The sequence below is a fragment of the Molothrus ater genome, chromosome 2, assembly GCF_012460135.2.
Source record: "Molothrus ater isolate BHLD 08-10-18 breed brown headed cowbird chromosome 2, BPBGC_Mater_1.1, whole genome shotgun sequence".
Lineage (NCBI taxonomy): Eukaryota > Metazoa > Chordata > Aves > Passeriformes > Icteridae > Molothrus > Molothrus ater.
In genome coordinates, this window is record NC_050479.2 from 80,091,607 (window position 1) to 80,119,252 (window position 27,646).

Consider the following 27,646-nt stretch of genomic DNA (forward strand, 5'->3'; position numbering starts at 1 on the left):
CAGCCAGTTTCTAAGTGTTTTACTAAACACACTTTTATATTTAGTATTTTGAACATTTTCCAATAGAGTAGTATGGTAATAAAGTTCAGCATCTGAAGAAGCTTCACTATATTAACAATGCTTTCTAACATCAATATTTATAATACTACTGGCACCAAAGGAAAATTAGGACAGGTCATTTACAGCTATGAACATTTCCCTGGATTTTTACCTTTTACATAAGCACACCAACACTGATAAACACAAGAAAGTGTATTACAGAGGATGGTGTGTCATTCCAGAGTAACTCCCATGAAAAATGACTCCCAGCAACAAGAGCAAGGCCACAAATAGGTTTTAGGACAAAGTAATCTTTCTTTCATGCTCCTTATTTCATTGGGTTTAACACTGGATCTAAAGTCATGAGTATTGTGATGTGATCAGGAGGTGGCCTGAGTAATTTACAGTGATCAACAGATAGATAATGCTGTGACTGTAAGCGAGTCATTCTGTAACTATCACTGCCTTCTAAATGGAGCTCTCACATAGCTGCTGAAAAGAAATGCGTATTATTTCATATCCACAGAGTGATGAATGTAACCAGGTAATTAAATCATGTCCTTGCTGTGCCTGGAAAATCCTTACTTCTAATTTTATCTTGCCTGTTAAGAAGAACTGAATTTCTTGTTAAGGGTAGAAAACAATTATGCCTCAGCTTTGCTTTTGAAAAAAACCTCTATGAAGGAGAAATTAGAAGCAAAACTCACCAGTTTCTTCATCGATGCTGAATCTCCCCAGGCCACTGCCATCCCTGATGGAATACTGGATCTCCCCATCTCTTCCAGAGTCCTCATCTCGAGCAACAACTTGCAAAACACTTGTACCAATGCGGGAGTTTTCCTTTACAGATCCAACGACAGCAAAGTCAGGAAAATAAGGGGTATAAAGATTTTCGTTAACATCCACCACTTCAACTTCCACAAAAGAAAGAGAAGAGAGAGAAACCGGGCGCCCCTTGTCCTTGGCACGCACGGTCAGGTTGTAGAACTGCTGCTTCTCGTAGTCGAGCTCCTTGTTGAGGCGGATGGCGCCACTGGCCTTGTCGATCTCAAACCGCCCGTTGTAATCGTTCACCAGCGAGTAGCGCACTTGGCCTCCCAAGCCCAGGTCTGGATCGTGAGTTTCCAACCAAGCTATGACAGTGCCAACTGGCAGGTCCTCAAGGACCTTCACGTTGTAGCTGGATGGGATAAAGGCCGGAGAGCAATCATTAACGTCATCCAAAAAAACCTTCAGAGGCACAACGGAAAACTGCTGATGGCCACTCTCTGCTCTGTCCCGAGCCTCAATCTTCAGCGTGTAGTTTGCTTTTGCTTCCCGGTCTAGTTGATCTGAAACATAGACCACTCCTGTGGAACTGTTGATAGCAAATTGATGGGTGTCTGTCAGTACTGAGTAAGTCACTTCACCATTAGATCCTAAGTCTTTATCTCTGGCTTCTACCTGGATAATCTCTGTACCAAGACTTGTACTTTCTAAAATATTAACTGAATAACTGTCCTGTAGAAAAACAGGCTTGTTATCATTTGCATCCTCCACAGTGACAGTCAGCAGTCTCCATGCAGATTTCTGTGGATTACCTAAATCATAAATTGTAATATTAAGGAGATAGAGCTCTGTTTTTTCACGGTCCAAGGGCATGAGAACACTAAGTATCCCCATCTCCATGTCAATGTTGAAACAACTATCTACATTACCATCAGAAATTGTATAAAGTACTCTTCCATTAAAGCCTGAGTCAGCATCATAGGCTTTTATCCTCAGGATGGTGGCACCAACTGGCAGATCTTCTGAAACCTTCACATCAGTAGGAAAGGATTTATCAAAATGAGGTGCCTGCCTGTTGACTGAATAAAAATCAAGAAAACCATCTTCCAAATTCAGCTTCACATTTGCTTTTGCCTTTTTGAGCAATTTTTCTGCTAGCTTCTGAGCAACTCTAGTTTCTCTACAGCTAAAGGTCTTTGAAGACACTTTCCCATGAACTACTGAAATATTAACAAACATAGCATCAGCAAAGTTCTCTCCATCAGTTGCTGTTATCTTAAGGCCAAAATTGCTATTCTTTATGCCAGAGTTAACAAGAGATTTTTTAAGCTGCAGGACACCGGAGTCTGGACTTAAATAAAAAAGGCCAAGTTCATTTCCAGAGATTATTTTGTACTTCACAAGCTCTAACTCATCTATGTCTATTGCAGAAACAGCAGTGATGTGACCACCAACAGGAAAATCAGATGAAATCACTCCCTGACAGGCCACTTTTTCAAAGAGGGGCTTGTTGTCATTGACATTGCCAATGTATATGGTGACATTCACCTCACTTTCGTGGCGGTAGGGAGAACCCCAGTCCGATGCTCTCACAATGAACCTGTAACTTTCTGGTGAGGACTCAAAATCCAGTTCTTCAGATGTGCTGATGACACCTGTAAACTGGTTTATTGTAAATGGCAGTGAGTTCAGACTGGCAATACTGTAGGTGATGTATCCATTCTCTCCCCTGTCTTCATCAACGGCTGACACTGCCAAAACGCTGGACCCCACTGGGACACTTTCATTGACGAATGAGCTGTAGGAGAGCTGCTGGAACTCTGGAGTGTGATCGTTGGCATCCTCTAACCTGACAGTAACCTGGGCTTTTAAATCACCACCTTTGTTTGCATATACTTCTAATTCATAGACGTCCTTCTCAATGATTTTCAAAGGACGAGCAGTAGTAATAAGGCCTGTGTTGGGATTGATCTTAAAATACTCAGCGTCCTCACTTGGAGATATTCTGTATTCCACACCCTGTGGCTCAGGCATCAGCTTAACTACTGCAACCACCACACCAGGAGGTGAAAATTCACTGATGTAAATATCATATGCTTCCTTTTCAAACTTCAGGGGGATACTTTCTTTCTTGGGACTAGCAATGTGGACCAGTTTGACCGCAGAAAATTTCTGAGGAGATCCTTTGTCCTTAGCTTGGAGAGTGAGGTTGTAACCATAAGGGAAGCTGTCCCAGTCAATAGGCTTTCTTTCCTTGATTTTGTACTCATTCATCCATTTCCCTTCTTTAGTCAGAAAGAATTGTTCCAGAGGATCTCCAGCAACAATAGAAACAGATTCAATTTCCCCATTGGCTCCTTCATCTAGGTCATCAACATTAACAACTGCATAGGTAGGTTCCTTGTCTGATGGGGAGGGAATGTGGGTTACTACACTTATTGTTGGGGCATGTTCGTTTATACGTTCAATGTGAACATAAAGCTTGGCAGTACTGCTTACGCCATTGTTTCCATACAGCTTCATCCCACGGTCCACCGCCAGAATCTCAAGGTCGTATCTGTTTTTCTCATCATAATTTAACCGGCCACTTAAAGAGATAACACCACTTGTAGGATGAACTGAGAAGAGATCAACTTTACCTTTAAAGTAATAATAAAATTCACCATTGGACCCAATATCCGCATCTGTTGCGGTCACCTGTGCAATGCTAGTCCTTAAGGGAGTGCTTTCTGCTATTGTGACAGAGTACGTGGTTGGGGAAAACAAAGGTCTTAGGTCATTCATATCCAAAACCTGGATGTTCACTTTTGTCCATGTTTCCAAGTCCTCTCCTCTGACAGACCCTTTTACCATCAATAAATAGTTGTCCTGGATTTCTCTGTTCAATATCGCAGAATTCCCACCTTTAGTCCTTATTCTGAGGAAGCAGAAGTCAGCAATGACTACTTCCTCTGCTTTAAAAAAGCCCTCATCATCACCAGACACTATTTTGTACTTGATATCCCAGGAAAGGTCAGCCATGGTAATGCCCATCCTCGTCTGACTGTTGACATAGGTCCTGGCTGCAGAATTCTCGTACACTGTGGCATTGTAAGTGGAATGTGTGAAGTGAAAGCCAGGCGGGGCAATCCCGTGAGCCACCTGGCAAACCAAGGCCAGGAACTTGACAATCAGAAGGGCAAGGCATGACGGAGGTAGCCGTGAGCCTGACCAGCGGCCCATATTCACATCCATCACATCATTCTTTCACCCTGTGACAGAGAGGAAAAACAGGAAATAGTTGAACAAGAGATAAAAACTGTACTGTGAAGTGACATGTCAAAATTACTTACTAAATTTCTAACTGAAAGTAAAATCTATGTAATATCAATTCACCACATCTTTAACAAAACAGAAATAGAGAACACTATACACACACAGACATATAATCACATCAGTCGGGGTATTTTCACACCTGTCTGAGTAGCATATATGCATGTCCACATACATATATACATATATATATATGTATATATATGTAGACACATACATATATATATATATGTATATATATGTACACACATACATATATATACACACACATACATATAACTACATATATGTATGCACACATTTTTAATAAAAGACCCTAGCACATCCATTTACACATGCATACAGTCCAGAATAATAATCACAGTAAAAAAAAATAAAATCCACTATACGTACTTGTATAAATTTATATTGAAAGATGAACCACATACAGAAATTATTTTTTCTTATTTATCAGCAGCTCCACCTAAGCCTAAACTTGTTTGTTTTCAGAGCATTTTGGAAAATTCCTTTTCAGTCCCAACATTTGGAAGAGAGACAGGATTTTCATATGTATGCATTACTGTCATAGTCAAATGTTACTTTTTTTTATGATCAGTTAAGAATGATGACATTTGAGCCATCAAGAACAAGTAGAATAAGAAGGTCATTATGCAGTCATTACTTTAAATACAAATACCTTCAGAAAAGGCCCAGTGCCTCACTTCAAGAATCTAAACTGTGTGGTTAAGCAGAGACAGAATAAGTGGAGGCACTGGCTGAAGGTTGCTGGAGGGTACTGCAGAAGGGGGGAGCCAAGTCCTGCTTATCAATCCCTTCCTCCTTGAAAGCAAGGAAAGGAGCCTGACGAAACTAGGCAGGTGCTACCATAAGGCGATGGGAATAAGTATCTTTGTCACAGAGTACATGCACTGCTACTTGTGAAAATCATAAAAATTGATTTTAAAAGGCAACGATTGAAAGACCCCCTGCACACACACGTTGTTCTCATTGTTGTTTAAAAGCTACTTGAAAATGTAGTTTTCTCCAAGCTAGAACACAGGGAGGAAAAGGATAGTAAAAGTTGTCAATGACACAGGTTAATTTAAACTTCCAACAAGATTTCAGCTTCCCCAAGGAGGTTTATAAATTGCATGCAAGTTTTGGAATTTATGTATCACCTCCTGGACCCGCATTCCCCCTAGAAGCCAGTGAATTTCATTTGTGGTAGTTCCTTTTCTGAATATGCCCACTCAATTCCTATGCACACAGCATGTGAGTCCTATGATTAACATCTTGTTCCATACAGTTCATACATCAAATAAGCACAATTCTCCAATATGCTTAGGGTTCATGAGGGAACAGGTTGCGGGAACAGGTCCCAGAAGTCCCAGGATGGAATTTGTCTACTTCATATGGGAAAGATTATTTTATCATTGTTACCACTTCATTCAGCTGAAAGACCAGCAGTGGCACTTTATTCTTCAGCACAACAAACATTCATCAATTTAATCCACCAGTAAGAAAATATCAAAGTCCCTTATTTTCATGGGGCTTTATGGGATTACTTTTGAGTTCTGAAAGTAAAAGCTGTTGCCTCAGACTAGTGTGGGAGATGATGCCAGTTGTATTTATATTATATATATATATATATATATATATATACACACACACATGTATTTACACAACATACAATAAACTGCTGAGGAAATTCAGCCAATGAAAATGAGAAATTCTAATGAGACAGCTCTCATGGGAAAATAAATGGCTGGACCTTTTCTGTGATGTGCATTATTGAAACAATCAGACAATCACTATATTGCTGCCTTTCATGAGGGGCACCCTTCAGCGTCCATTGTCTACACCACAATACCCTTCTCTCCCCCTGCTAAAAGAGAGAATTTTTGCTGGCTTACAAAGGAGACTGATGTTACATTTCATATGAGCATTTAGACTTCTTTCACCATAGTTCAGCAACTTCCTAGAAAGTAATTTTCCTATTCTTTGAAGTAAGGAGATGAATTGTCTTATCCTATTTGTCTCATTTGGTAGTCTAGTTTCTCCTGTCTATGCCATGGTTCAGCATGAGCAGGTTTCTCTCTACCTTTCAGGGCTATCAACATCAGGTTTCCAAGTCCAGCATAACTGGAAATCAGTTTTCCTGAAAATACCATTACTAAAAAAAAATAAATTATTTGAAACTTTACTTTCAGCCCTACCCAATGTTACAGACTGCTGTGGCAGACAGGCATCAATGTAGATATTTACAAAGCTCAGCAATTAGGGGAACCTAATGAAAAAGTTGTGTGTATCCTAGACAATAAAACACAACAACCTTATACTCCTCTTCTATTTATCTTATAATTTTTAAAGAAGGCTGGGGCTAAGACTTTATCTCAAACACACTGCTGCAAGCTCAGTCATGTCAACAGTCCACCAAGTTTTAGAGGTTCAGTGCAATTAATATCAGTCCTGAAACACTAATTTCCACCTAAAAGCAGCATATGTATATGTGTGCTATTGAAAGCATGTTTTAGCTATGTGTACATATGTATACACAGACACACAGATTATGTATTTTTAGGTAGAATTTCATGGTTGGCACTGGAAAAATTGGACCTTCACATCAGGCAGCACTTTCAGCATTTGACTTCATCTCAAATGTGGTATGCAGAGTTGTAACAAGCTCCCATTGAAGTTATTCATCTATCCATATATTTATATGGCTATCACCATTATATTATATGAAAGTTCCAATGGATGAGCTATTAAGCTGCCACTTGGGCAACCCAAGAATGTTTTATTCATTTACTGAATTCCTTTCTTCTGGGATATTTGTTTTTAAGAGTTCATAATACATACATACTTAACACACAGGAAATGTAACGAGATAGGTTACAGAAACAAAGTACAAAGCAACCCGCAGTAAATTAGGAGGCATTTCTTTAAAGGCACTGCTTGTCAAAAAATGTTATGTTTAAAGTGAAGAGAAAGGTTGTGACTATTTTTGCTTGATTTTAAAATGTTTGGGCAGGAGCTACTAAAATAAAAATTCCCTAGTACTGCTCAGCATGGTTAGTATGAAGGGAAAAAAAAGAGGGAAAAACATGAAGGAAATTAAATGAAAAAGGAACAGGGAAAAAGGAAAAAGGTAAAAGCTTTCTGAGAGAGGAAAATTGCTCTACAATGGCAGCAGAGACTTAACATAAACAAATCCCTTCTAACTACCCAACAAAGTGAAAAAAACCCCCACAATATAGGAGTCCAGAATCTTTCCACTCTACTGCTCATAAAATTCTCTGCCTTGAAGTGGGAAGGAAAAAACGGAAAAACAGACACTGTGTCTTGATTTTTAATACTCTTTAAAATAAATTTGAATATCATTGAGAACTCTATGATTTTAAATTCCATTAATCAATTGAGTCATTTTCCTTTGCTCCTTGAACAAAGTTGGCTAACTATATGAACCAAACCTTGCAGAATAGCTGCAAGGACCTCTAGGTGGCTGGGGCTCCTTAGAGGAATTGAGAGAGGTATGATCATCATTCCTTTATCTCATCTTGGCTCTGGCAACCTCCAGTCTGGGCTGCATCCAAACATAACACCCCACCAGACAGAGAAGGAAGGCTGAAGTCGCAGGAACTTCAGGATTCCTGCACACCATAAATGGTTCTAACTCAATGTCTAGATGTGAAACAAGTGCTATCTGTTCCTTGGTTTGACTCCTTCTCCCTAGGCTAATTTTCTAAATCCAAAGACCTCCACATCATAAAATACTCGAAAAAGAAAAACAGCGCATATGTCTCTTGGGTAAACAAAAGCCAAAAGGTCTTTTATAGAATATAAGGAATATAGCAGGCAAACTTCTTCAGCAAACAGGAGGAATAAGCTTTTAGTGGGCAACAGAAGGGGTAACAAAGAGTGCCTTCTCCTCTCTCCCTACTTTGCCTCTAAGTTATGCTCTGAGAGCATAGAGCATGTTTCCAGTTGGCCATTAGGCAAATTAATTCAGGCAATGTGACTAGCTAACCATTAAAGACTTTTTTACGTGTCTTTTGCAGACAGAAGAAACTCATTTTTGCTTTAACTTCCAGCTTCAATGAAGGGTGAAGAACCCAATGGAGCTCATATATAGGTCCTCTGGGCCATGAGAAGGAAAAAAAAAATTCAGATAAATTTCTGAGAGTTGAGGTATTTATGCACCTATGTGTATGGGGAAAAAAAGGGGGGGGATCAAAAAACCTTGACTGAAAGGTTGTCATCTTAATTTGCATTTCTCTTGGTGAAGCTGGGAAAGGACATGTGTCTACTCACACAAGACAGGATTGGATTCCTCATGGTATGGATAAATACTACAATTTGCAATTACTTTTGCTTCCTTGAGAGAGTTGCCACAATTCTCTAAGCAGCTTTACAGAAAAAACGGTATATTTGAAAATGTAAAGGTATTTTTGGGAAGCAGAACAGTAACAACATGTTCACATGAAGTCTAAGTAGTATGTAGAGAAGTCTTGCATCTGCTCCAGAATAGAAGCTCTTGATTTCTTTCTAAGTGGCCTTAATCTTTCAAGGTCATTCAAACATCAACATCAGCTAATCTAGTCTCATGGTCTAACCATCAAAACACAAGGCATGAAACCCCTTCTCAGTGCTCTTTTCTATCAACAACAGCAAAAGGTACAGAAGGTTTTGACTACACAAAACGTTCTGAATGACCAGGCCATTAGGAGCTGCAAAAAGGATACAAGGAAGATTGCAAAGTATTGTAGCAGGTTTGCAGTTGTCACCTATGAAAGACTTGCATCAAGCTGCATCAGTGAAAGAACTGTCAACAAACCCATTGTCCATACTGCAACCAGGAGGTGAGAGTCCATGTATGTCAGTGCCCTCTTGGAAGAAGTGTCTTCCATAGCATAGAACCATTGAAAACTCTTTTGAAGTCATGGGAATTATTATTTAGGCATATGGAAGATATCAATTGAGGAGTTTAAAGACCAAGGTGTCATTCTAGCTTCAAAGCTGAAACACAGACTAGAGAGACATGGATTTTTTAACTCTCATTATCACAGACAATATCATTCACATGTTGGCAAATTAATAGTGAGTAAGGGAAAAAAGCATGTTTGAACAACACTTCCCCTAGCCAGACACCTTCCTTGCACTCCACAGTAATTCACCCAGTTAGGAAAGGCTAACAATTTACTGGCCAGGGAAAGAAGTCAGAATACAGAATAGGAATTTAGAACATGTGCCATACAGAAATGAATTAAAGATTTGTGTTCTAGTCTAGGCAGGAGGCGAAAAAAACCTTAGTGACACTGATAGATTTACAACAGGAGACATATTCATGGAGCTACCTGCTGCCCGATGAACACGAAGATCTGCTTTTCCATATATATGATTATATCATGATGTGTTTATCCCCAGAAGAGAAGGTGAAGACAAAATGATCATTTCTGCAGAGTAAGCCCTTGCAAGAGACAGCCCTATAAATCCTAACCTTTCTCAGAGCTGCAAATCCTCCTGCTGCCTGCATGTCATTCCACACAGGAGACAGGCTGCTCAGCATGTAGCAAGTGTAATTCAGGCTGTCCCTAGGAATTGAAGATTTAGCCACCCAGCCGTATGTTATGAATAACTTTGTTTTGCTAGCAGGTGCTGGGGATTTTTTCCATACAACACCAATTTTTGCCAAGTATCAGTTCATCAGCAAATGCTTCCACCTGTGAGCAGGGGCTGAGCATCATTTTTCTTCCCAAATAAAGGGTGCAAAGGGTCTGTTGGACTCTCCCCTTCCCAATGAGGATGAAACGTGGCTTGAGGAAAATGTAGGAGGAGGGGGGAGGAATAATTTGCCACCATGTGAGATCTGTCAAAAATGAATTCCTGGGAGCCACCTTACAAAGGATTTGAGCTTGTCCCTTGGTGGTCTGCCTCCAGGGAAACAAAGGCTGCTATCCAGTTTTCACGCTTTGTGTATCTCAAATTCCCCCTGGCTCCTGGTTCTTAGTCACTGTAAAATGGGGATGCTTTGGGGCAGTTTCAAAATGAGCCAGTTATTTTCATGGGGGCTTCCTTATGGAGCACATTCAATGATATTATTTCTTGCTTATCTGGTCTTTTTTTTTTTTTCCCCTTATGTATTATTCATAAATCTACTTTGACCCCCGTTCAAGGAGTCCTAGCTTGAAAGTTCTTTCAAGGTGTAATGCCAGCAGCAAAAATCCAGCATTGATGAGTCTCACTCCTGTTGCTGCCGGTCTTTCCCCAGCTCTCCCTTCACCTCAAGTCAATTTGTATCCCCTCCAAGCAGACAGCTTTTTACCAAGCTGCACCTCTGTTCCTTAGGGACAAGAGCTCTACTCACACACCCAGAGGCTGCTGAGGATGGGGAGCAGGACCACAGCCTGCCATGGGGCACAGTCCAGCTGCATACAGTGGGACTTGAGCAGTGATTTGACTGGGCTTTTTGCAACTCTGCCCTCACCATAATTAAAATAATAATGCTAAATAATAATAATAGAACAATTGAGATGAGATAGTCTTTGTACAAAACTCTAGAGCAATCAAAATCTCAGGTTTTTTGCAGTATCTGGTGAAACACAGCAATGAAATAAACACTTTTTGAGCTGCAGCACTGATGTGAAGATGATGTACCTGCAGCTTAAAAAACATATTCCATCTTTGCCACACAAGGGATGTGGCACCATGAACTCTCTTCCATGGTTGTCCTCCTGCAAACTCACACCCACTAGTCCCAGCTGCTGCTGGTTGCTGCCTCTGGTCTGCTCTGTGTTTGGGATACTGCACATACTCCTTCTGACAGCTGGCAGAGGCTTGTATAAACTATTTGAATGCGGTTTATAGTAAGAAAGAAGTCCATGAGATTTACAACTACTGTTTCCAGGGCCATAAATAGGTATGTAGGTATAAGGACAGCAGTACGCTGTTACTCTCAGAGGAAAAAAAATACTATATATCTCCCTCAGACACTCTGTGTAGGGAGGCAGGGCAGCTCAAATGGTCCAGACCTTTATAGATGGGCAAATGAAGGGAGATGGAAAATAGAGATGCATATACAAAATCTTCTTCACTGCTGACACCTCAATATAAAACACATGACATAAAATGGAGATTAAGGAAAAACACTGTCAGGTTGGACTAGACGATATTTAAAGATCTCTGCCCACCCTAACCATTATATGGTCCGATGATTATGAGATGCCAAATCAAAATCATGATAGTCCAGTAAGGACTTTACAAAGCAACTGTAGGATAAAGCTTTTCACTCTACACCAAAGAAGATATATGAGTGTAGCCAGGTACCTTTAAAGAAAAACACAATTAAACAGAACAATCACTTGAGAACTAGCTAGATCTTACCAACCTAGTCAGGAAGAAAGAAAAAATAATCTTGAGGCTAGGAATTGGATTATTGGTTTTGCAGTGCCATATCTCTTCAAGAGAGCTTTGACACCCAGCAACAGAAAGAGATCATGATGGAAGTGGAAGGAGAAAATATTTTGATTGAGATTCTCAACAAGTTTGAGATTTGAGAACAAAACCTAGATTTAGCAATGAACATTTTTCTTTTGGTAGGGCAGGAATCTGCAGGGTGCTGGCACTTCCTGCTGTGTCACAGGCTGACATGGAGCTGCTTCTGGAGCAACACACCAGAGTCATCTACAACCAGCTAGAGATCCCTACATGGGTCTGGCTGCTAGGCACTGCAGAGCAGCCCCCTTTCTGAAAGCCAGCTCCCCAAAATCTGCCTCTCAGTGGCCCTCTGATGAAACAGTCTCTGAAAACTTGGACAAACTGTAAAAGTCCACAACTGTTCACAAGAAGAAAGAAAGAAACAAACAAACAAAAAAAGCAATTGTTGATAAATACAGCTGCTCTCCAACTGTTTCTAAAAAAAAAAACAAACAGAAAGTTTGTCACTTGTTTAAGAGGCAGTATTTCGAGAGAGGGCTCTTCCCATTACTTTTTTAAATTACATCCAGCTCTGGCCATAGTAGTTGGTTAACCTGCCTAAGTAAAAAGCAATGCACAGCTACATCAGGTCAAATAAATCATACTTTCTCCCAGATAAGTGAAATACATACTGCAGACATCATGTGGGAAATAGGTTTAAGGCTGACTGCATCTACTTTTCTAACAGTTGTGAGAGAAACCTAGAAATTTCCTTCCAGCTCATGTGTTAAGGTCAATCACTGCAAGAAGAAAAGCTCTGCAAAAAAAGCTGGCCTTGGACAGCTATCTGCATTAGAAATGCCCAAATCTATACAAGGTGCTAAATCCAATTATATTGAAGGGAATATAACAACATACTATTTTTGATGCGCACAAGGGCGTGCTTCTGGCACTTGGAGAGACAGATCTGTCTTGGCTGTGTGGAAGTGCCTCTGGTGCCACCTCCACCAGCCATCACCATCCAGAGGGCAGCCCTCAAGGGAAAAGCACAGACTGGAAGGCTTCAGCATCCTGGAACTCCTTCCACATTCAAACATTTCATCCATACTGAAACCACGACTCTGCCCCCCCTCCAATGGTCGGCTCACACACAGATATTTGAGATGACAACCACTTTTTAGCTAACCATACATTAACTCAAACCACCACAGCTTCAGCTTTCCAACTCAGCCAGTTCAGTCACCACAGCTGGGAGTCCCTCAAAGCCAGTTGCGTGTTTGGAAAGGTTCAGCTTTGCAGACACGGCTCAATTAAAAGCTCCACAGAGCACAGATCACTATTTAAAGTTGAACTGTTCACTTTTGTTTATTTATAGCAAAACCATTAATTGCTAATCACATATTTGTTTGCTGGAAAACCAAGGCTCCAAAATAAACACCAAGTTTAAAGACTGTTCACAGAACACTGAATGGTATCAAGAACAGTGCTAAAAATGTAAATCAGAAACATCAAAACACATCAGGACTTCAACTGAAGGAACAAACAACCCATTATTTCTGTGCCAGAAAAGAGGTTACCCATAAGCCAGCCGCCAGTTACCCACAGAGTCATCTACAGTCCAGCAGTTATTTATGTCCTGAAGAATAACAGAGACGATGGCAGAGTATCTGTAGGAAATATCTTTATGGCAATCAGTATATGTGAGATTAAATGTGGGATCTCTTAATGCAGATTTTTGATAATCACCTTGGAAAAGTGCCTTTAAAATATTTGGCAGAAGAGGCAGAACCTCAGAAAAAGTGTATTTTCATTTACAATCCAGTTTCAAATATCAAAATCATACAAAATTTGGAAAAGAAGAAAAAAGAAACTCGGCTTTCTTTTAGCTCTCCTCACTAGCAGAGCTCCACGCTTCCCTCTGGAGAAGCATGTTCCTCAAACATCTACAGGAGCAGTGCACGGAAAACCAGGGGAAACAGCCATACAGAGCTACAATCTGCCCTTTCTCTATGAAAGGGCACAGCAGCCCAGGCTTCATGGAGAGCCTCACAACCAGGCACACTGGGAAGCAGGAACGAACTTCCATGGCAGACTGCTACCTACCTCCTGAAATCCCTGTGGGTACTGGACTTTTCTGAGGCACCCACACTCACCAGCTGTCACAAAAGCTTCCACTGCAAAGTGCCTCCACCGGCCCTGACAGCACTGCCCTTGAGGTCCCTGATTTCCGTGCAGACTTGAAGGTCAGGTTAGTGCAAACAGCCCATTTCCAGCTGAGGCAATAGGCACAGTGTCTCAAGCCCCTTGCTCCAGGGTGCACAGGAGAACCCTCCCACATACTCCAGCTCTCAGTGCCTTGCTATGCCCTTGACACCTGCAAAATCTAGGGAAGAAGGTTTCCCTACAAAGCAGTACTTGCCAACATTTATGGCCTAAACTCCCAGAACAGAGGGTCATACAGTTGTGTTTCTCACTGCCATGGCTACTATTCAAAACTCATCATTTATTCACAGGTCAGGAGCTTGGGCTTGGTCAGGAGCTTGGGTTTAGTCTTCACAACTACATGCAGATCTTTGAAAGTTAAGTGGACACTGATCATGAAATGGAGACCAGTAAGGCAGAGGTAATAATAATATTAACAGCAACAATAGGGTTATGACTCCTAGGGTTATGTTGCTTACAATGGCGGCCATCAAGAAAAACAGATGGATCTCAATGTCTCATCCTTTTCTATTTGTTCTCCTGGAGTCAGGATCACATGCAGCCAAAGGTCAAGTTGCAAAGCCTGTGCTCCAAAATCCCAGGCACACCAAACACTGCCTGGAATAAATCACCTCAACATGCAAGGCAAGGTAAGGCCCAGTCCCCCATGAATTCATTATCTCTCCCTCCTGTGCCTCAGTTCACTGTCAGACTCCTTGGTCTGACTAGTCCCTGCCTGCTGGTGCCACACCAAGTCCCTGTGGATAAATCTTCCTAATAGAGCCACCCCATCCCTTGGACACTTTGACAAGCAGAGAAACTGCTAGTGAAGTGACCACATCACATGCTAAACATCCATCCTCATGTTTGCCAATAAATGGGGCAGATCCTACAGTCCCCAAGCTGCTGACACATGTTCCTAAAACACAGCCAGTCACTGGCTCTACACCTTCTGTTTGCTTACCCAGAGGGGAGTAATCAGTGCTAGCACCCCCATACCATCCCACCTGTTCCCTCAAAACCCAGGCATGGCTTTGCCATGCTGCTCCATCACTCCTGCCTCACCCCAAAGGTGCTGTGATGGTGTGCAGCTCCCAGGAGCATTGCTAGGGTAGTGCTTCTTACAGCATCCCACAGAAGCAAGCTCAGGCCACATATTCACCATTTTCTTTCCCTTTTTCTTTTGACAAGAAAAGGGGAAAACTGCTCAGATCAAATAAAAAGGACTCCAGCCTAAATAACAACTCTTAACTCATGCCCAGTGAGGCTCTCTGCTCCTGAATTTGAAACCTCAGTTTAAAATGAAATTCCACATAACAAGGCACTACTTGCAAATAGCTCTTCCTCAGGCTCCACCACGCACTGAATGAAAGTCAGTTGCCATTTCAAGCTGACCCCTGCAAATCTCCAGAAAGGTAAAAAAAAATCTCCAGAAAGGTAAAAAACCAAAAGAAGTTGTTTTGGAGAGCATCAGGTCAAAGATCAACATCATTGGAAATAATTTAACCTGTTTCCTCTGTGTTTTTAAGATGAAACTAGGCAGGGGGAAAATAAAGTTATATAAAATAGCAGTGCATAAGCTTAAAAAGCAAACTTACAGATCCAAAACTAAGGGGAAAAAAAGCAGCATGCCTCACTTGTGAAACTATTATGGGTAAGGACAAAATATCTGTATATAATATTGTTCTGTACCACTTTGATGGGAAAAGACTGCCAATAGCTTTCGGCATATGAAAGCTGCTGTGAAGACTTCAATAAAACTGAGTATACTGTTAAAAAACCTTCTCATATGCATCCCTAGAATTTATCTTCAAATGCCACTTTATTAAATTTTGTATTCTCTGGCTTTTGGAAAAATGCTTTTATTTTATTAAATGAAACTATACAATATATTGTTTCTCTGAAGAAAAAGCATCAGTAGGAATATAAAGTAGTTCTTTCAACACTAAAAAACTCACAACATTTTGAACTTGAAACCAGCTTCCAGAAGAGAGCACACTTCTAGTTTGACTGAGGGTGTACACACAGACTCACACACACAGCCCATTTCATCACACTCAGCTGCCCTCATACCTCATGTAACTACACAGCCTGTGACAGTTACAGACATTTCAGAGTTTAAACCCTTGTTGCTGTGTTTCTAGGGAATATCCCAAGGTCTAACGGAGTCTTGAAGAACATGAAAGCTTTAATTCTTTTTTTGACGTGCAAAAATACTGCTCCCAAGCAGATGTTCCTCAAGGGCATATGAAAGCATCCTCTGCAGCCAGTGGAACAATGAGATGTGCAAAAACCACGGAGGTAACACACACAAAGCTCATGCCCACATGCAGCATCAGTGAAGGGCCATGACAGACGGTGCATCGCCGTGTGAGTACCACAGCCTGGAGGCTCCTACCAACTTCTTTGCAAGAGTTACAGACACTCTGCACAACTAAACCTAATTATATTCAGGCATAATCCTTTCATGCCACAGCTTAGTGCTCACTTTACAGCAGGATAAGCCACCGTGGCCACCAAAGCAGCTGTCCCAGGCTCAAGCCCCCTGCTTTTTCCTGTTGTTTCATTTTTCATTTTTATTTTTTCTTGCTTGTGTGTGTATGCATGGTTTTGGCATTGGTTTTGTCTTTGTTATTGTTGTTTTGGTTTAGTTTGAGTTTTGTTTATTTGTTTTCTGTTGATTTTGTTCTCAGTGGGGATTGAGCTGCCCTATTGCAAATATGCCTGTGAACAAAAGGGAGGGAGGGAGATGGGAATGGGCGCCTGGGGCAGGCAGGATCCTTTTCCATGTCCATGGCAGCTCAAACTGTTTGTTAAACAACAGCCGGAGTTGAGGCAACCAAGATGGTGTGTAAAGAGCAGAAAGTACCTTTGAGAAACATACTGAACACTATCAAAATACCCAAGCCTTAAATAGACACATGAAGTATTTAAATGCTTTCACACTCATAACAAGTTTTGTTTACTGCCCAGCATTTAAACAGCTTTTCCTTTACTATTGTAAAATTGTTCCCAAACAGTGTGAATTCCATGTTACAATGAATCGTAGCACTCTAACCCCTATTTACAACCCATTCAGCAACACAATTCCAGAAATAGCATACAGGATTTCCACACTCTAAAAAATAAAACCTGTTCTTGGCTCAAAAGAACTTGTGCAAATTAGCTGACAAGAATCACTTCCTTTTGTTCTTCCTCTCAAGTATAGAATATTAAAGGAAAAAGAGAATCACTAACCAGGCAATATGAAAAACTTTTATTAAAGCCATTAGAACCACGAAGCATTGTTAATGTCCCTCTCGTAATTATATGCAAAATGTTCAGTAACCAAGGCAACAGCGTAGTAATGAAGTTGGAGACTACTGTATAAATGCACCTTCTAAATCACCACCAAAAACGTCTATTCTGGAGGAACTGGCCAGTTTATCAGTGTGTGACATCCCTGATCATTTAGACATGCTACAGCTTAAAAACAAAAAGCTAACAAGCTACTTTTACATAAAGGGTCCTTTTGTTTCCTGTGTACGAACAGCCTCTTCTTAGCATCTAGTTACAGAGTTCCACTGCAGTGCTGAAGATTTCTCTAAGCCTGTATTCACCTTCATGGGAGTTGTTCAGTAATGATGGGCACTAATTAAACTGCATAGCCAGCAATAAATGAAGCAGAGTCCTTTGCCCCAGGTTCTCAGCAAACAGAAATGTACAATAGGAGAAATACTGAAACTGCACTCTTCTCCGGACCCCATTGGTCTGAAATCCATTTCATTGGCACCAAGCACTACTGCATATTGACTCCTTCCCACATTATTAAAATTAATTCAAAAATGAATACTTATGCTGCAATATCAACAGCTCATGCTCTGGGATATTTCGTAGGAAGGCAGGCTATAGTAAGGACACCAATGCAAAATTAACTCCTGCTTTTTGGTGTTGGCACTTAGAGCATCATGCCAAACCCCAGGATTCTCAGCTCAATTTCAGCAAGCATTCATTTATTCTCCTCATTTCTGTGGCAGCTTATTACCCCAAACACCCACTGAACAGAAGGCAGTCCCAGTGGGTTCAATCACTCTGTCATGCTAAGGATGACCTTTGGTATTCCTCTCTTCCAGTACTTGTGACAGCTTATACGAGCACATACCTCAACATCCCAGCTTCTCCAGATGCCCCCGCAGTCCATGTGACCTTTACATTCCTTTTTGGCTCATTTTTTTCCATGACTGACCAACAACACACACAGTAACAGAACTCTCTCACTACCCTGGATGCTTTCAGAGATGCTGATTTGGTAAAAGAGGTTCCACCAGTACCTTCATGCTCCCTCTTCTTTCAGGCCTTGTCTCTTACATTTTCTCAAAATTTATTCCTTTCCCAGTGTAACCCTTGTCATCTCTGTAAGATCTAAAGACAGCTTCTCTGCCCTGCTCTTTCTACTCACGCTGTTAGTTTTTGGTTTTGTTTTGGTTTTGTTTGTGGGTTTTTTTTGGGGGGGCGGGGGAGCAGGGCAGGGTGTCTTGTATCATTTAAAGAACTTTCACAGCTTCTTATTCTGTTACTTTTTTTACACTTCTCCTCTTCCAGACTGTGTAGGGTCAATCCCCAGACAGTGTAGGGTTGATCCTCATTCTTACACCCTGAACAGCTTCATCTCCTGGAACATCTCACTGTTTTGTCTGCTGCTTTCTCTTCTCAAGCTCCAAAGCTCACTTTCACATACCACAAAAAAGAACTCGCCCAATTAACCTTTTAACTGGCTCCTATGCCTAAAATGCTTTCTTAAAAGGCAGTACAGGTTAGGGCCATACTCTCTGTCAGTATATCCCAGTTGTACAGCATGTCCTAATGGGAATTTCTGCATTGTATCAGTATACCAAAAAATCTGGCTTATAGCACCATAATTATCTGATTAGCAGACTGGCTAAACCCTTTATTTTCTAAAGGCATCACCCTGTACTCTTGTACTCGAAGCAGCTGTGCACTCAAAGCATGTAAGTGAGTGAACTTTATCATTCCCATTCCATTGTACTGTATGGTCAGCTCAACCGCTTCATCAGCATTGTTTTTTTATTTTGCCTATGACCAACAGCCATGACAGCAGCAATGCCAAGAGTATCAAGCCTCTCTTAAAAGCCACATCAAAGATGGAATACCTAGAAACACCACATCAATGAAGTTCAGAACCCAGTAAGGGTCACAACCTGTCAGTGTTGTGAGAGCTGGCACACCTCTGTCAGGCACTTTCTACTTAACGCAAAAAGTTACTATTCCAATCAAGGCTGCTTAATTCAGAAAACTCTGAATTAAAAAAAAGCCTGGAAGGGCATGAGGACATTTCAGTAACTTCCCAAGATGATACTGCTTATGCAGAGTCACCAAGAACTCAGCAGCAAGGAAATGCTAAGGCAATTTGAATTAATTAAATCTTTAATAGGCAGGTGCTAGGTTCAAAACTGTAAATATTAACAACCTCCACAAAATCCACTGCCAAAAGGGTAGCTCTTCCAGCCAAGTCAACAGCATGCTCATTTTCAGAGGTACGTAGCACCTATAGCTTGCTTCAGTGGGAATGTCACTGTTCACTACCATGGGAAACTTAAGTTCTTCACCTTTTCCTGTTTAGTTTACTTATTGTGGTTTATGCTTATCTGTCTGCCATGAATGTCATGAGGTTTAATTAGTTTTGGTCTGCAAAACACCCTGAGTTCCCCTGGAAAAGCTGCATATGCAATCACAGTAGGATCCTTGAAAGTTAAAATTTTCTTGGCATCCCGAGAGGATCCAGCACAAGCAGCCAGAGGACAACTCCAAAGATAAGGTACACAAAGCACAAAATTCTGTGATCTCCATCCGTAGCTCAAGAATTGAAAGTTTCAGGGGCAGTATTTTGGTGCAACATACAACAGAACTGCAGCAGGAGTTACAGAAAAGTGCTGGCAAAAACATTATCAACAGCATATTTCAGCATAAATAAGGCAACTAAAAAAAAAAAAAATCAACGCAAAAAAAACCTTAAAATGGAAATATTAGGGGGGAAATTGAAATCAACAATACTAAACAAAAGCACCATGTGGGTTTCTTAAATATCCCAAACAGCTTAAAGTTGCCCAGACTCCTGCATTCATTAACTGTTCAGGACACAGATTTATTTATTTATGGCTCAGAAAAGAATTCCCAGCTCAGAAGCTTTCCAAAGAACAACCCTCCCCAGTTCTGCATGGGCACCTCAGCCAACTTGCCCTGACATTTCTTATTCTGATGCTAATGCAGTTCAAACAACCCAACCCTGCATTTTTTATCTATGCAATAAGCCTATCTTTAGGTCACTTAGTTGTGTCAGTTTAAATCACAACATTCTCATAGAGAAAAATCTCATAATTTTTTTACTTCTGGGGACAGAGAAGGCAGAAGGAAAAAAAAACCAGCTTATTATAAAAACACTATTTTTTGTTTGTGGGGCCTAATTCAAGCCCCTCTGAAAGCTGTGTGAATTTAAACAGCAGTTGAGCCACAAAAACCAACAAATTTTAATTAAGATTTGCAGTTACCTTCAAGACAAGGTAACCTGAGAAAACCCAACCATATACAGGCCTATCATACAATCATGTAATATTATTAGGTCTTATCAAAGTCTGCTGGAATAAAAACCAAGATTCTATTGATCTCTGTGGGTTCCAGTTCTCTCTCCTTTGTAAAATAAGCCTAGATTCTGTTACTCCAGTTTCCACAAGCATCCACACAGGAATAGTCACAAGGCTTCTCACAAGAGGGAAAAACCATCAAGTTGAAGCCATCCATAAAAGGTACTGGATTTATTCCAGATGTGGAACTGTTTTTAATTAATTTGGAAGCATTTGAAGTATTCCCTCATTAAATATGCTTTGCATTTTACACATGCACATAAGAGAGTAAGAAAACCCAAAACTGAAGCCAAAATCATAATGTCTTATTAAAAAGACTCTGACACCACTTTTAGCAAAATTAGGCTCACATGAAGACAAGATTTACAGCACTGCCATAACTCACACCAACATCCAAAGCATGCAGTTCCTGCACTGCCCATCCATCCTAAAGCAACCTCACCTTGACCTGGAGCACTCACTGGTTGGGAGCTCTCCTCTCTCCATTCAGCCCTGCACCTCCCTACACAGGACACTTCCCACTGTGCCCATCCCCAGCACACAGAGCAGTCCTTGAAGTTCAAGATACCAGCTCTTGTCACAGCATATGCCACAGCACAGTCAAGAGGGCCACCACGCACAGAGTATCAGCACAACATCAGAAGGCTTCAACCCATACAGAGTAGCACAATACCTCATCTAGAAGGCTGCAAGCATCTACTCTACTTGTTCTTTAGCCCAACCTCTTATACCCCTTATTGTTCATGCATTGCACCTGTGTGCCCTCTGTTCCCTTTGTGATTGGTCAGTGCACCAGGTCTTGTTACCTCCATGCTGCTCACCTGCCCTGCACAGCTGCACCCATTGGGGATGAGGCTCAGTGCCCTGGGCACTCCAGGTCTCACTGCTTTCAATGCTGCTCACCTGCCCTGCACAGCTGCACCCATTGGGGATGAGGCTCAGTGCCCTGGGCACTCCAGGTCTCACTGCTTTCAATGCTGCTCACCTGCCCTGCAGAGCTGTACCCACTGGGGATGAGGCTCAGTGCCCTGGGCATTCCAAGTCTCATTGCCTTCAATGCTGCTCACCTGCCCTGCACAGCTGTAGCCCACTGGGGATGAGGCTCAGTGCACCCCATGTTTCATTAGCTCCAATGCTGCTCACCTGCTTTTCACAGCTGTAGCCCATTGGGGATCAGGCTCAGCCACAGCCCCACTCCCAATTACCAGAAACTGTGGGCCTACAAGTTCTCTACAGAAGGATGAAACAACTTATGGTAAATCTATGTACCAAATCATAATTACTGGTAAAAATCACAGGATATCCTGAGTTGGAAGGGACTCAGAGGGATCATTGAAGTTCAACTCCTGGCCCTGCACAGGACAGCCCCTCAAGAATGACCACATGCCTGAGAGTGCTGTCCAAATGCTCCTTGAACTCTGTCAGGCTTGGTGCCGTGACCACATCCCTGGAGATGCTTTTCCAAGGCCCAACCACCCTCTGAGTGAAGAATCTTTTTCTGATGCCCAACCTAAACTCTGCCCAACACAGTTTCATGCCATTCCCTTGTTTCCTGTGGTCACCAGAGAGGCGAGATCAGTGCCTGCCCCTCTGCTTCCTCTCACGAGGATGCTGAAGATGACAAGGAGATCTCCCCTCAATCTCCTCTTCAGCAGGCTGGAGCCCGGCGAGAAGGAAGCTGTGCAGAGCAGCAGGTCCACAGGCAGAACTCCAGCTCAGACGAAGCGCGGCACGTTTCTGTCTAAACCCGTCTCAGGACACCACCCACCACAGGAGCGGGATGCTCCTTGGGAAGAGCACCCGTATCAGCGCGCACTCTACGCCCCAGCGAGCACCGCTGGATGTTGGCGGCACCCAGGGGATGCCGGCTGTGTCCGTGCTCAGTGCGCCCGCGGCCAAGCGGCTCCCGGTGCTCCCCGGCGGTGCCAGGCACCGGGATAAGCGGCTCTCGCCTCCCCTCTAGCGGCTGACCCGCCGCTGCCGGTCCCGCCGGCGCGGCCACGGGCGGCACGGAGCCGTGCGTGTCCTGGGCTGGCACCGCCACTGCCGCCGCCGCCCGCGCTCCGTGCCACGGCCCGACAGCAGCACTGCTGCTGCGCAGGGAGAACGCACGGAGCGCAGCCGAGCACAGCTGGGCAGAAGCGCAGCTCTCCTGCTTCCACGGAAGCCCAAGACTTCCAGTTTTGAGAGGAGGTGAGCCGAACTGCCATACAGTATGAAGAACCACCACTAAGTTCAGAAGAGTTCTGTTTTTAATTGTCTCTCTTAGGCATCCAAAAGAATCGTGTATTTGGTGGCAACAAAACTCTCCAACTTTTCCTGCCCTAAGACTAAGTTTTATATCAGACAACAATGGTTTTGCCTCCAAGGGTCAAATTTAATTCTAGTGATCACCAAGCAGGTCAGTTTCTCAGGGATCACAATTCTGCCAAGTGCAGATACCAAACTGTGTATGATGTTCTGTTCACAACCAGCACAGAAACATTAACTTCACACTTCTTCACAAGTCACATTTTTTTTTCCTAAAAAAACCCCCAAGCAGGAACATTCCAGTTTCTTTCCTTTGGTTGCCAGTGCTAAAATATGCTAACAGCATTAAGGCAAGGGACGACTTGAAGAGCTCACAATCTGTATTCAGCATAATTAGCAGATGCCAATTTAACTTATTACTGCTTCTTATACTGCTTTCTATGTTATAAAAAGGATATCAATGAAAACCTGTTATCTAAATGACTGTTTTCTCAATGCTGATATAATGCAACAATAATGGGAAAATAAGAGTCACAAAGCATGTGTTAGGAAATACCTAATAACGTTTATAAACAGCCACAGTACAGAAAGAAATGAATGCCTGCAGACAGGACTTTCTCTCTTCCTTCACACTTTGTATTTTTAGACTGTTTTCAAAGTAATTACATATTTGGTGGAATTCCTGGTTATTCAAATAAGCAATGCAACATTCCTGGTAAAGCGACACCACTAAATCAGGTTGCTCAACTGTCTCAGCCACTTATGATTGCAAAGCATGAGAAATGAGCACACTTAAGATATATTTTCCATGCAGAGAACTAACAGCTAAGAAGTAAGAACACAAATAACTGAAAGAAAGCAAAGCAAGCCCTAAAATCAGCCCTTTCCAAAATGCCAAATAACGGGCTATGTCACAGCTAAGGGGACAGTTACAGAGAGCACTTCTGCCTGCCTGCAAAGCAGAAACGCATTAACACATTTTATAAAACAATGCCCTCTTGAACTAAGAGGCTGTTGAAAGATGCATCCAGCACACATGCACAAAAAAGCAGTGAGCACCAAGGTTGTGGATTAAACAGGTTTCTAACACATAAATGACATAATGATCCAGTCCAGGCATCATTCACTGCTAATTCTTCTTGGTGAAGATGCCTTCCTGCATACAATTCTGCATATTACAATGCAGAGCAAAAAAATATTTTAATAAAGTATCTTCTGACTCTCAGGCTAAGTTGAAGAGCCTTGTAAGGCTATGCTTCTCCACAGCTTTAATCGATTTCAGCTATAACTTCATTTGCTATGCCTAACAGACACTGTAAACTTCACCCTTCCCAAGAATTAAGAAGAAAATAACATTTCATACTCCCCCACAAGTAGTGTATGGAAAGCACAAAACAGAACCGCTGCACACATACCCCCCAATTAAACTGGTCTCTGTGGAAACTAATAACTTTCCACAGTATGCACTGTAATCCAAGTAATAATTTTAAACAGGCATAAGCTGCAGTGTGCTGAACTAAGGCATTCTTACCTTGAGAGGGGTGCTTGAAGACATTTAGTTACAGTTAGAGAGGAGAACGTGCACGTTGCCAAGTGTTTGCCATGCACCAGGGCTATGCCTTACTCCACATCTGCGCACACACACACACCAACTGGGTGTGTGAGCTCCCCAGGTAGAGAAAGAGCACCAGAAAAGATAAGCAGCAGTGATAATGCCCCAGCTTTATGTCTCAATCAGTAGCCAGCTAAGCTGGAGAAACCATTTGAGATTAAAAGGGAAACAATTCCAAGAAACAAGATCTTTTTTTCTCCTCTGGATGCAAAGAGCTTTGCTTGGGTGACCTATAATACCTTAACACAAAAATCTTCACAACCCACCTCCCTCCTGAGCCACAGAGTTGCACATGTCAAATGACACCACAAAAACAATGCACAAAGACTTTAACAAAAATACTAAAGAACCCCTTACCTTTTAGTCAGAATAAGTGACAGATAACAGTCATGAGAAACTCACTTGGCACAGCTGCTGTACGTATTTCTCTGCAGACTTCTTTTTAGCGGTCCCAAAAGCACTGAACATAAAAAACCTCCAGCCTGCCTGCTTCATTCTTCAGCAACAGAGATACATGCTGTCACGGTAACGCAAAAAAAAAAAAAAAGGCAAAAGGAACTATAGATCTTAGTTTTTAAAGCCTTTGTGCTTATAGAGAAGAAAAAGAGAGAGTAGGGAAAAGAAGGAACAGAGCAAACACTTTTTCTAAGAGAAATGTGGTCTTGGCTATATAAGTAACCACAGCACAGAGACATTCAGTTTGAATTTCCCTGTTTGCAAGCTCCTTTGGAAAAATAAAAAAAAAATTCGGTCTTTAGGGGGAAAAAATCAAATGCATGGTTGGGGGGAAGGGAGAGGAGGAGGGTACTGCTCCTATGTGACATACATATGGAATGAGCATTAGAACAATGCTGACAGGACAGCTAAGCAACTGCACTCTGGGGCAGCAGTTTTCAAAGCAGAGCTTTTGCAGCTTTGCAGAAAGGAGAGGAAAACAATTCAAATTAAAAAAAAAGCCCTCCGCAAATGGGGAGGGGCGAAGAAAAAGCAAAGAAAAATAAAAGAAAGGAGCTGCTAATTCAAGAACAACTACCAGACTTAAAAAAAAAAAAAAAGAACAAAAATAGTTGGCTAATTTCTGAAAGGGGGGCGGGTGGGAACCGCCGCGACTGCTTCCCAGCGATGCAAGCAGAAGCCTTGATGTCTAGTGCACTTACATTTTATGCTGCGCACAGTGGGTCCCCTCCTCCCTGCCTGCCTGCCTCCCTCCTCCTCTCCCTCCCTCCCTCCTTCCCTCCGCCCTCCCTGCCTAGGAAGCTCTCTCTCCCAAGGGACAAGAATTCCAGTGGACCCAATTAACACTGTTCTTTGCTGGCTCCTTGGTATGATCGATATTAAATAAGAGGACTTTTAGCAGCATTGAAAAATAAAGCAGCCATATAATGTGTGGCTGATGGAGACTGCATTTTTCCTCCTACGTCTCTACTCCCCCAGTCTCGAAACGATCCAACGCAGCAGAAAAAAAAAAAAAAAAAACTATTTCAAAAGCATGTGCCAGTACCAGTGATCCAAGCTGCATCAGATTTTTGTTAGGAACTTGATGGGAGCCCTTGGCTGCTCATTTCACTAGCTTCGGCAGTACTTTAATAAAGTGGATTTACAAATCAATGGAAGGAATCCAAAGGTTCACAAACAGGCTCTTTCATCAGGTCCGCTGCCTGACCGTACAGGAAGTTTGCTGAAGGGGTCTGGGGACTGTTTCGCCAGCACACTTGTTTTCAATGGACTCCCAACAACACGACTTGTTTGGTTTGGTGAAAGAAAGGCAGTAAGAGGTTCACTGCTTTAAGGGAATGCAGCCTAGTGTGTTTACTGCTTCATTCCTGAAGCACGTGTGGCAAGGCATCCTACAAATTGCAAATTATTTCAATTTGAAGAGGGAAGTTGTTGGGAGGCAGTAACCTTCTTTGGTCCTGTTTTCCCTGATCTATCAATCACAGATTGCCATGTAAAAACAACCTACTACAGGCTCTCTCTATAGAGGAAAAGCAATTATTAGCATTAACTGTTGCAGTTGCAAATTAATACAATACAGTCCACAACTGATAGAGTCTGCCTGCAAGCCATTAATCTAAGAATAAATGGGTGGTTTGCTTAAATCCAGCTGGACTGAAATTCACAGGTTAAGTGGTCCCCTTTCCATATTTCTATTTGTATTTGTAAAAGTCAGTGGAAAGGGAAGAAAGCCATATTTATTTGCTGTGGCCAGTACAATTCCTAGCTGAGAGTATCCATCAGTGAAAACTGCCTACAATTACAGGATTTCAGCACCAGTAGCGGCTTTTCCTTTTTTGTTTCTGGGGTGGCCATAACCTTCAAATTAAACCCAAAAAATAGCACTGAGCAATATCCTTGATTGAACAGCAGGGTTGACCACTGATTTGAATCCATCTTGTTAAATTAATGTTAGATTACATTTCCATACAAATAAGATCAATTAAAAATACTCATAAAACCATGCGATCAAAGGCAGTGAAGAGTTAAATTAATTAACTCAAAAGGCCTCCAATTAAATACTGTTAAGGTTATGATTCTCCCTCTAGCTAACAGAGGGAAAACACCCAGCAGCAGGACAAATTTCTGTTAGTGACTACAAGAGTAGATCCAAGTATCACACCATTTATTACCAGTTCTTTACGATGCCAAGTAACATCCGCCATAGTTACATAAACGTGGGGCATGCAGAAATCTCAAGAAGTGGTCAACTATCCCAAGAAATATCACAAATTAAAGGTTTATTTACATGGGAAGATCCAAAAGAGTGCAGCTATACTGCTTATTGACATGAAGGCATGTTTCTTGAGCTATGGTAATTCCAGGCTCATGTACTTGCACCTGTATTTGTGGTGAAGATGCTGCACTTCACAAGTATCCTTTAGCTGACATGGGTTTTTTTGAGCAAAGGGAAGGGAAGAAGTACCCCTGATTAACACAGCACTAAGCAGGACAACACCAGGTGACTATTTGAAAGAGAGGAAAATAAAAATCCTTCACTGGAAATCACAGGAATTTCTGTAGATCATCATGCTTCGCAGTTGTTACTGATCCAGCACCACAGCATGGCAAACTGGATTTGAAATGTGATACAGAGATCACTGGTAATACCAATCTGATAGTCAGAGTTGGCAAAATGACATTTCTGTTTCAGTGCCCTACCCTGAATTAGGAGGCAATGCTAATTGGCTAAAGTGCCCCTGAAAGTGGCCTAAACCTTGGACAAAATGCTTCTCTCAGCAAGGGGATCAAATCACTTCGCAATTGCTTTGGGACAACATCAGAGTGAATGAACACATACATGCACTCACCCTGGCAATCAAATTGCTTACACAAAAAAACACTTTAGTAAGGATATAATGCACTGAATCTACACTGGCTATGGAGACGCAGTGGGTAGCTGCATTTTGGGATAGGTTGAGGTTTACAGCCCCAGAGT

The 27,646-nt window shown here is 41.9% G+C and overlaps 1 protein-coding gene across 1 annotated transcript in view; it reads right to left on the bottom strand.

Annotated features, from left to right (window-relative positions):
- Positions 1 to 27,646, bottom strand: part of FAT3 (FAT atypical cadherin 3) — a 399,825-nt gene that overhangs the window by 308,765 nt on the left and 63,414 nt on the right. Inside the window, exon 2 of the mRNA XM_054518453.1 lies at positions 747 to 4,058. Coding sequence (XP_054374428.1) covers positions 747 to 4,041 — 3,295 coding nt within the window. The 5' untranslated portion in view covers positions 4,042 to 4,058. The remainder of the gene's footprint in view (positions 1 to 746; positions 4,059 to 27,646) is intronic.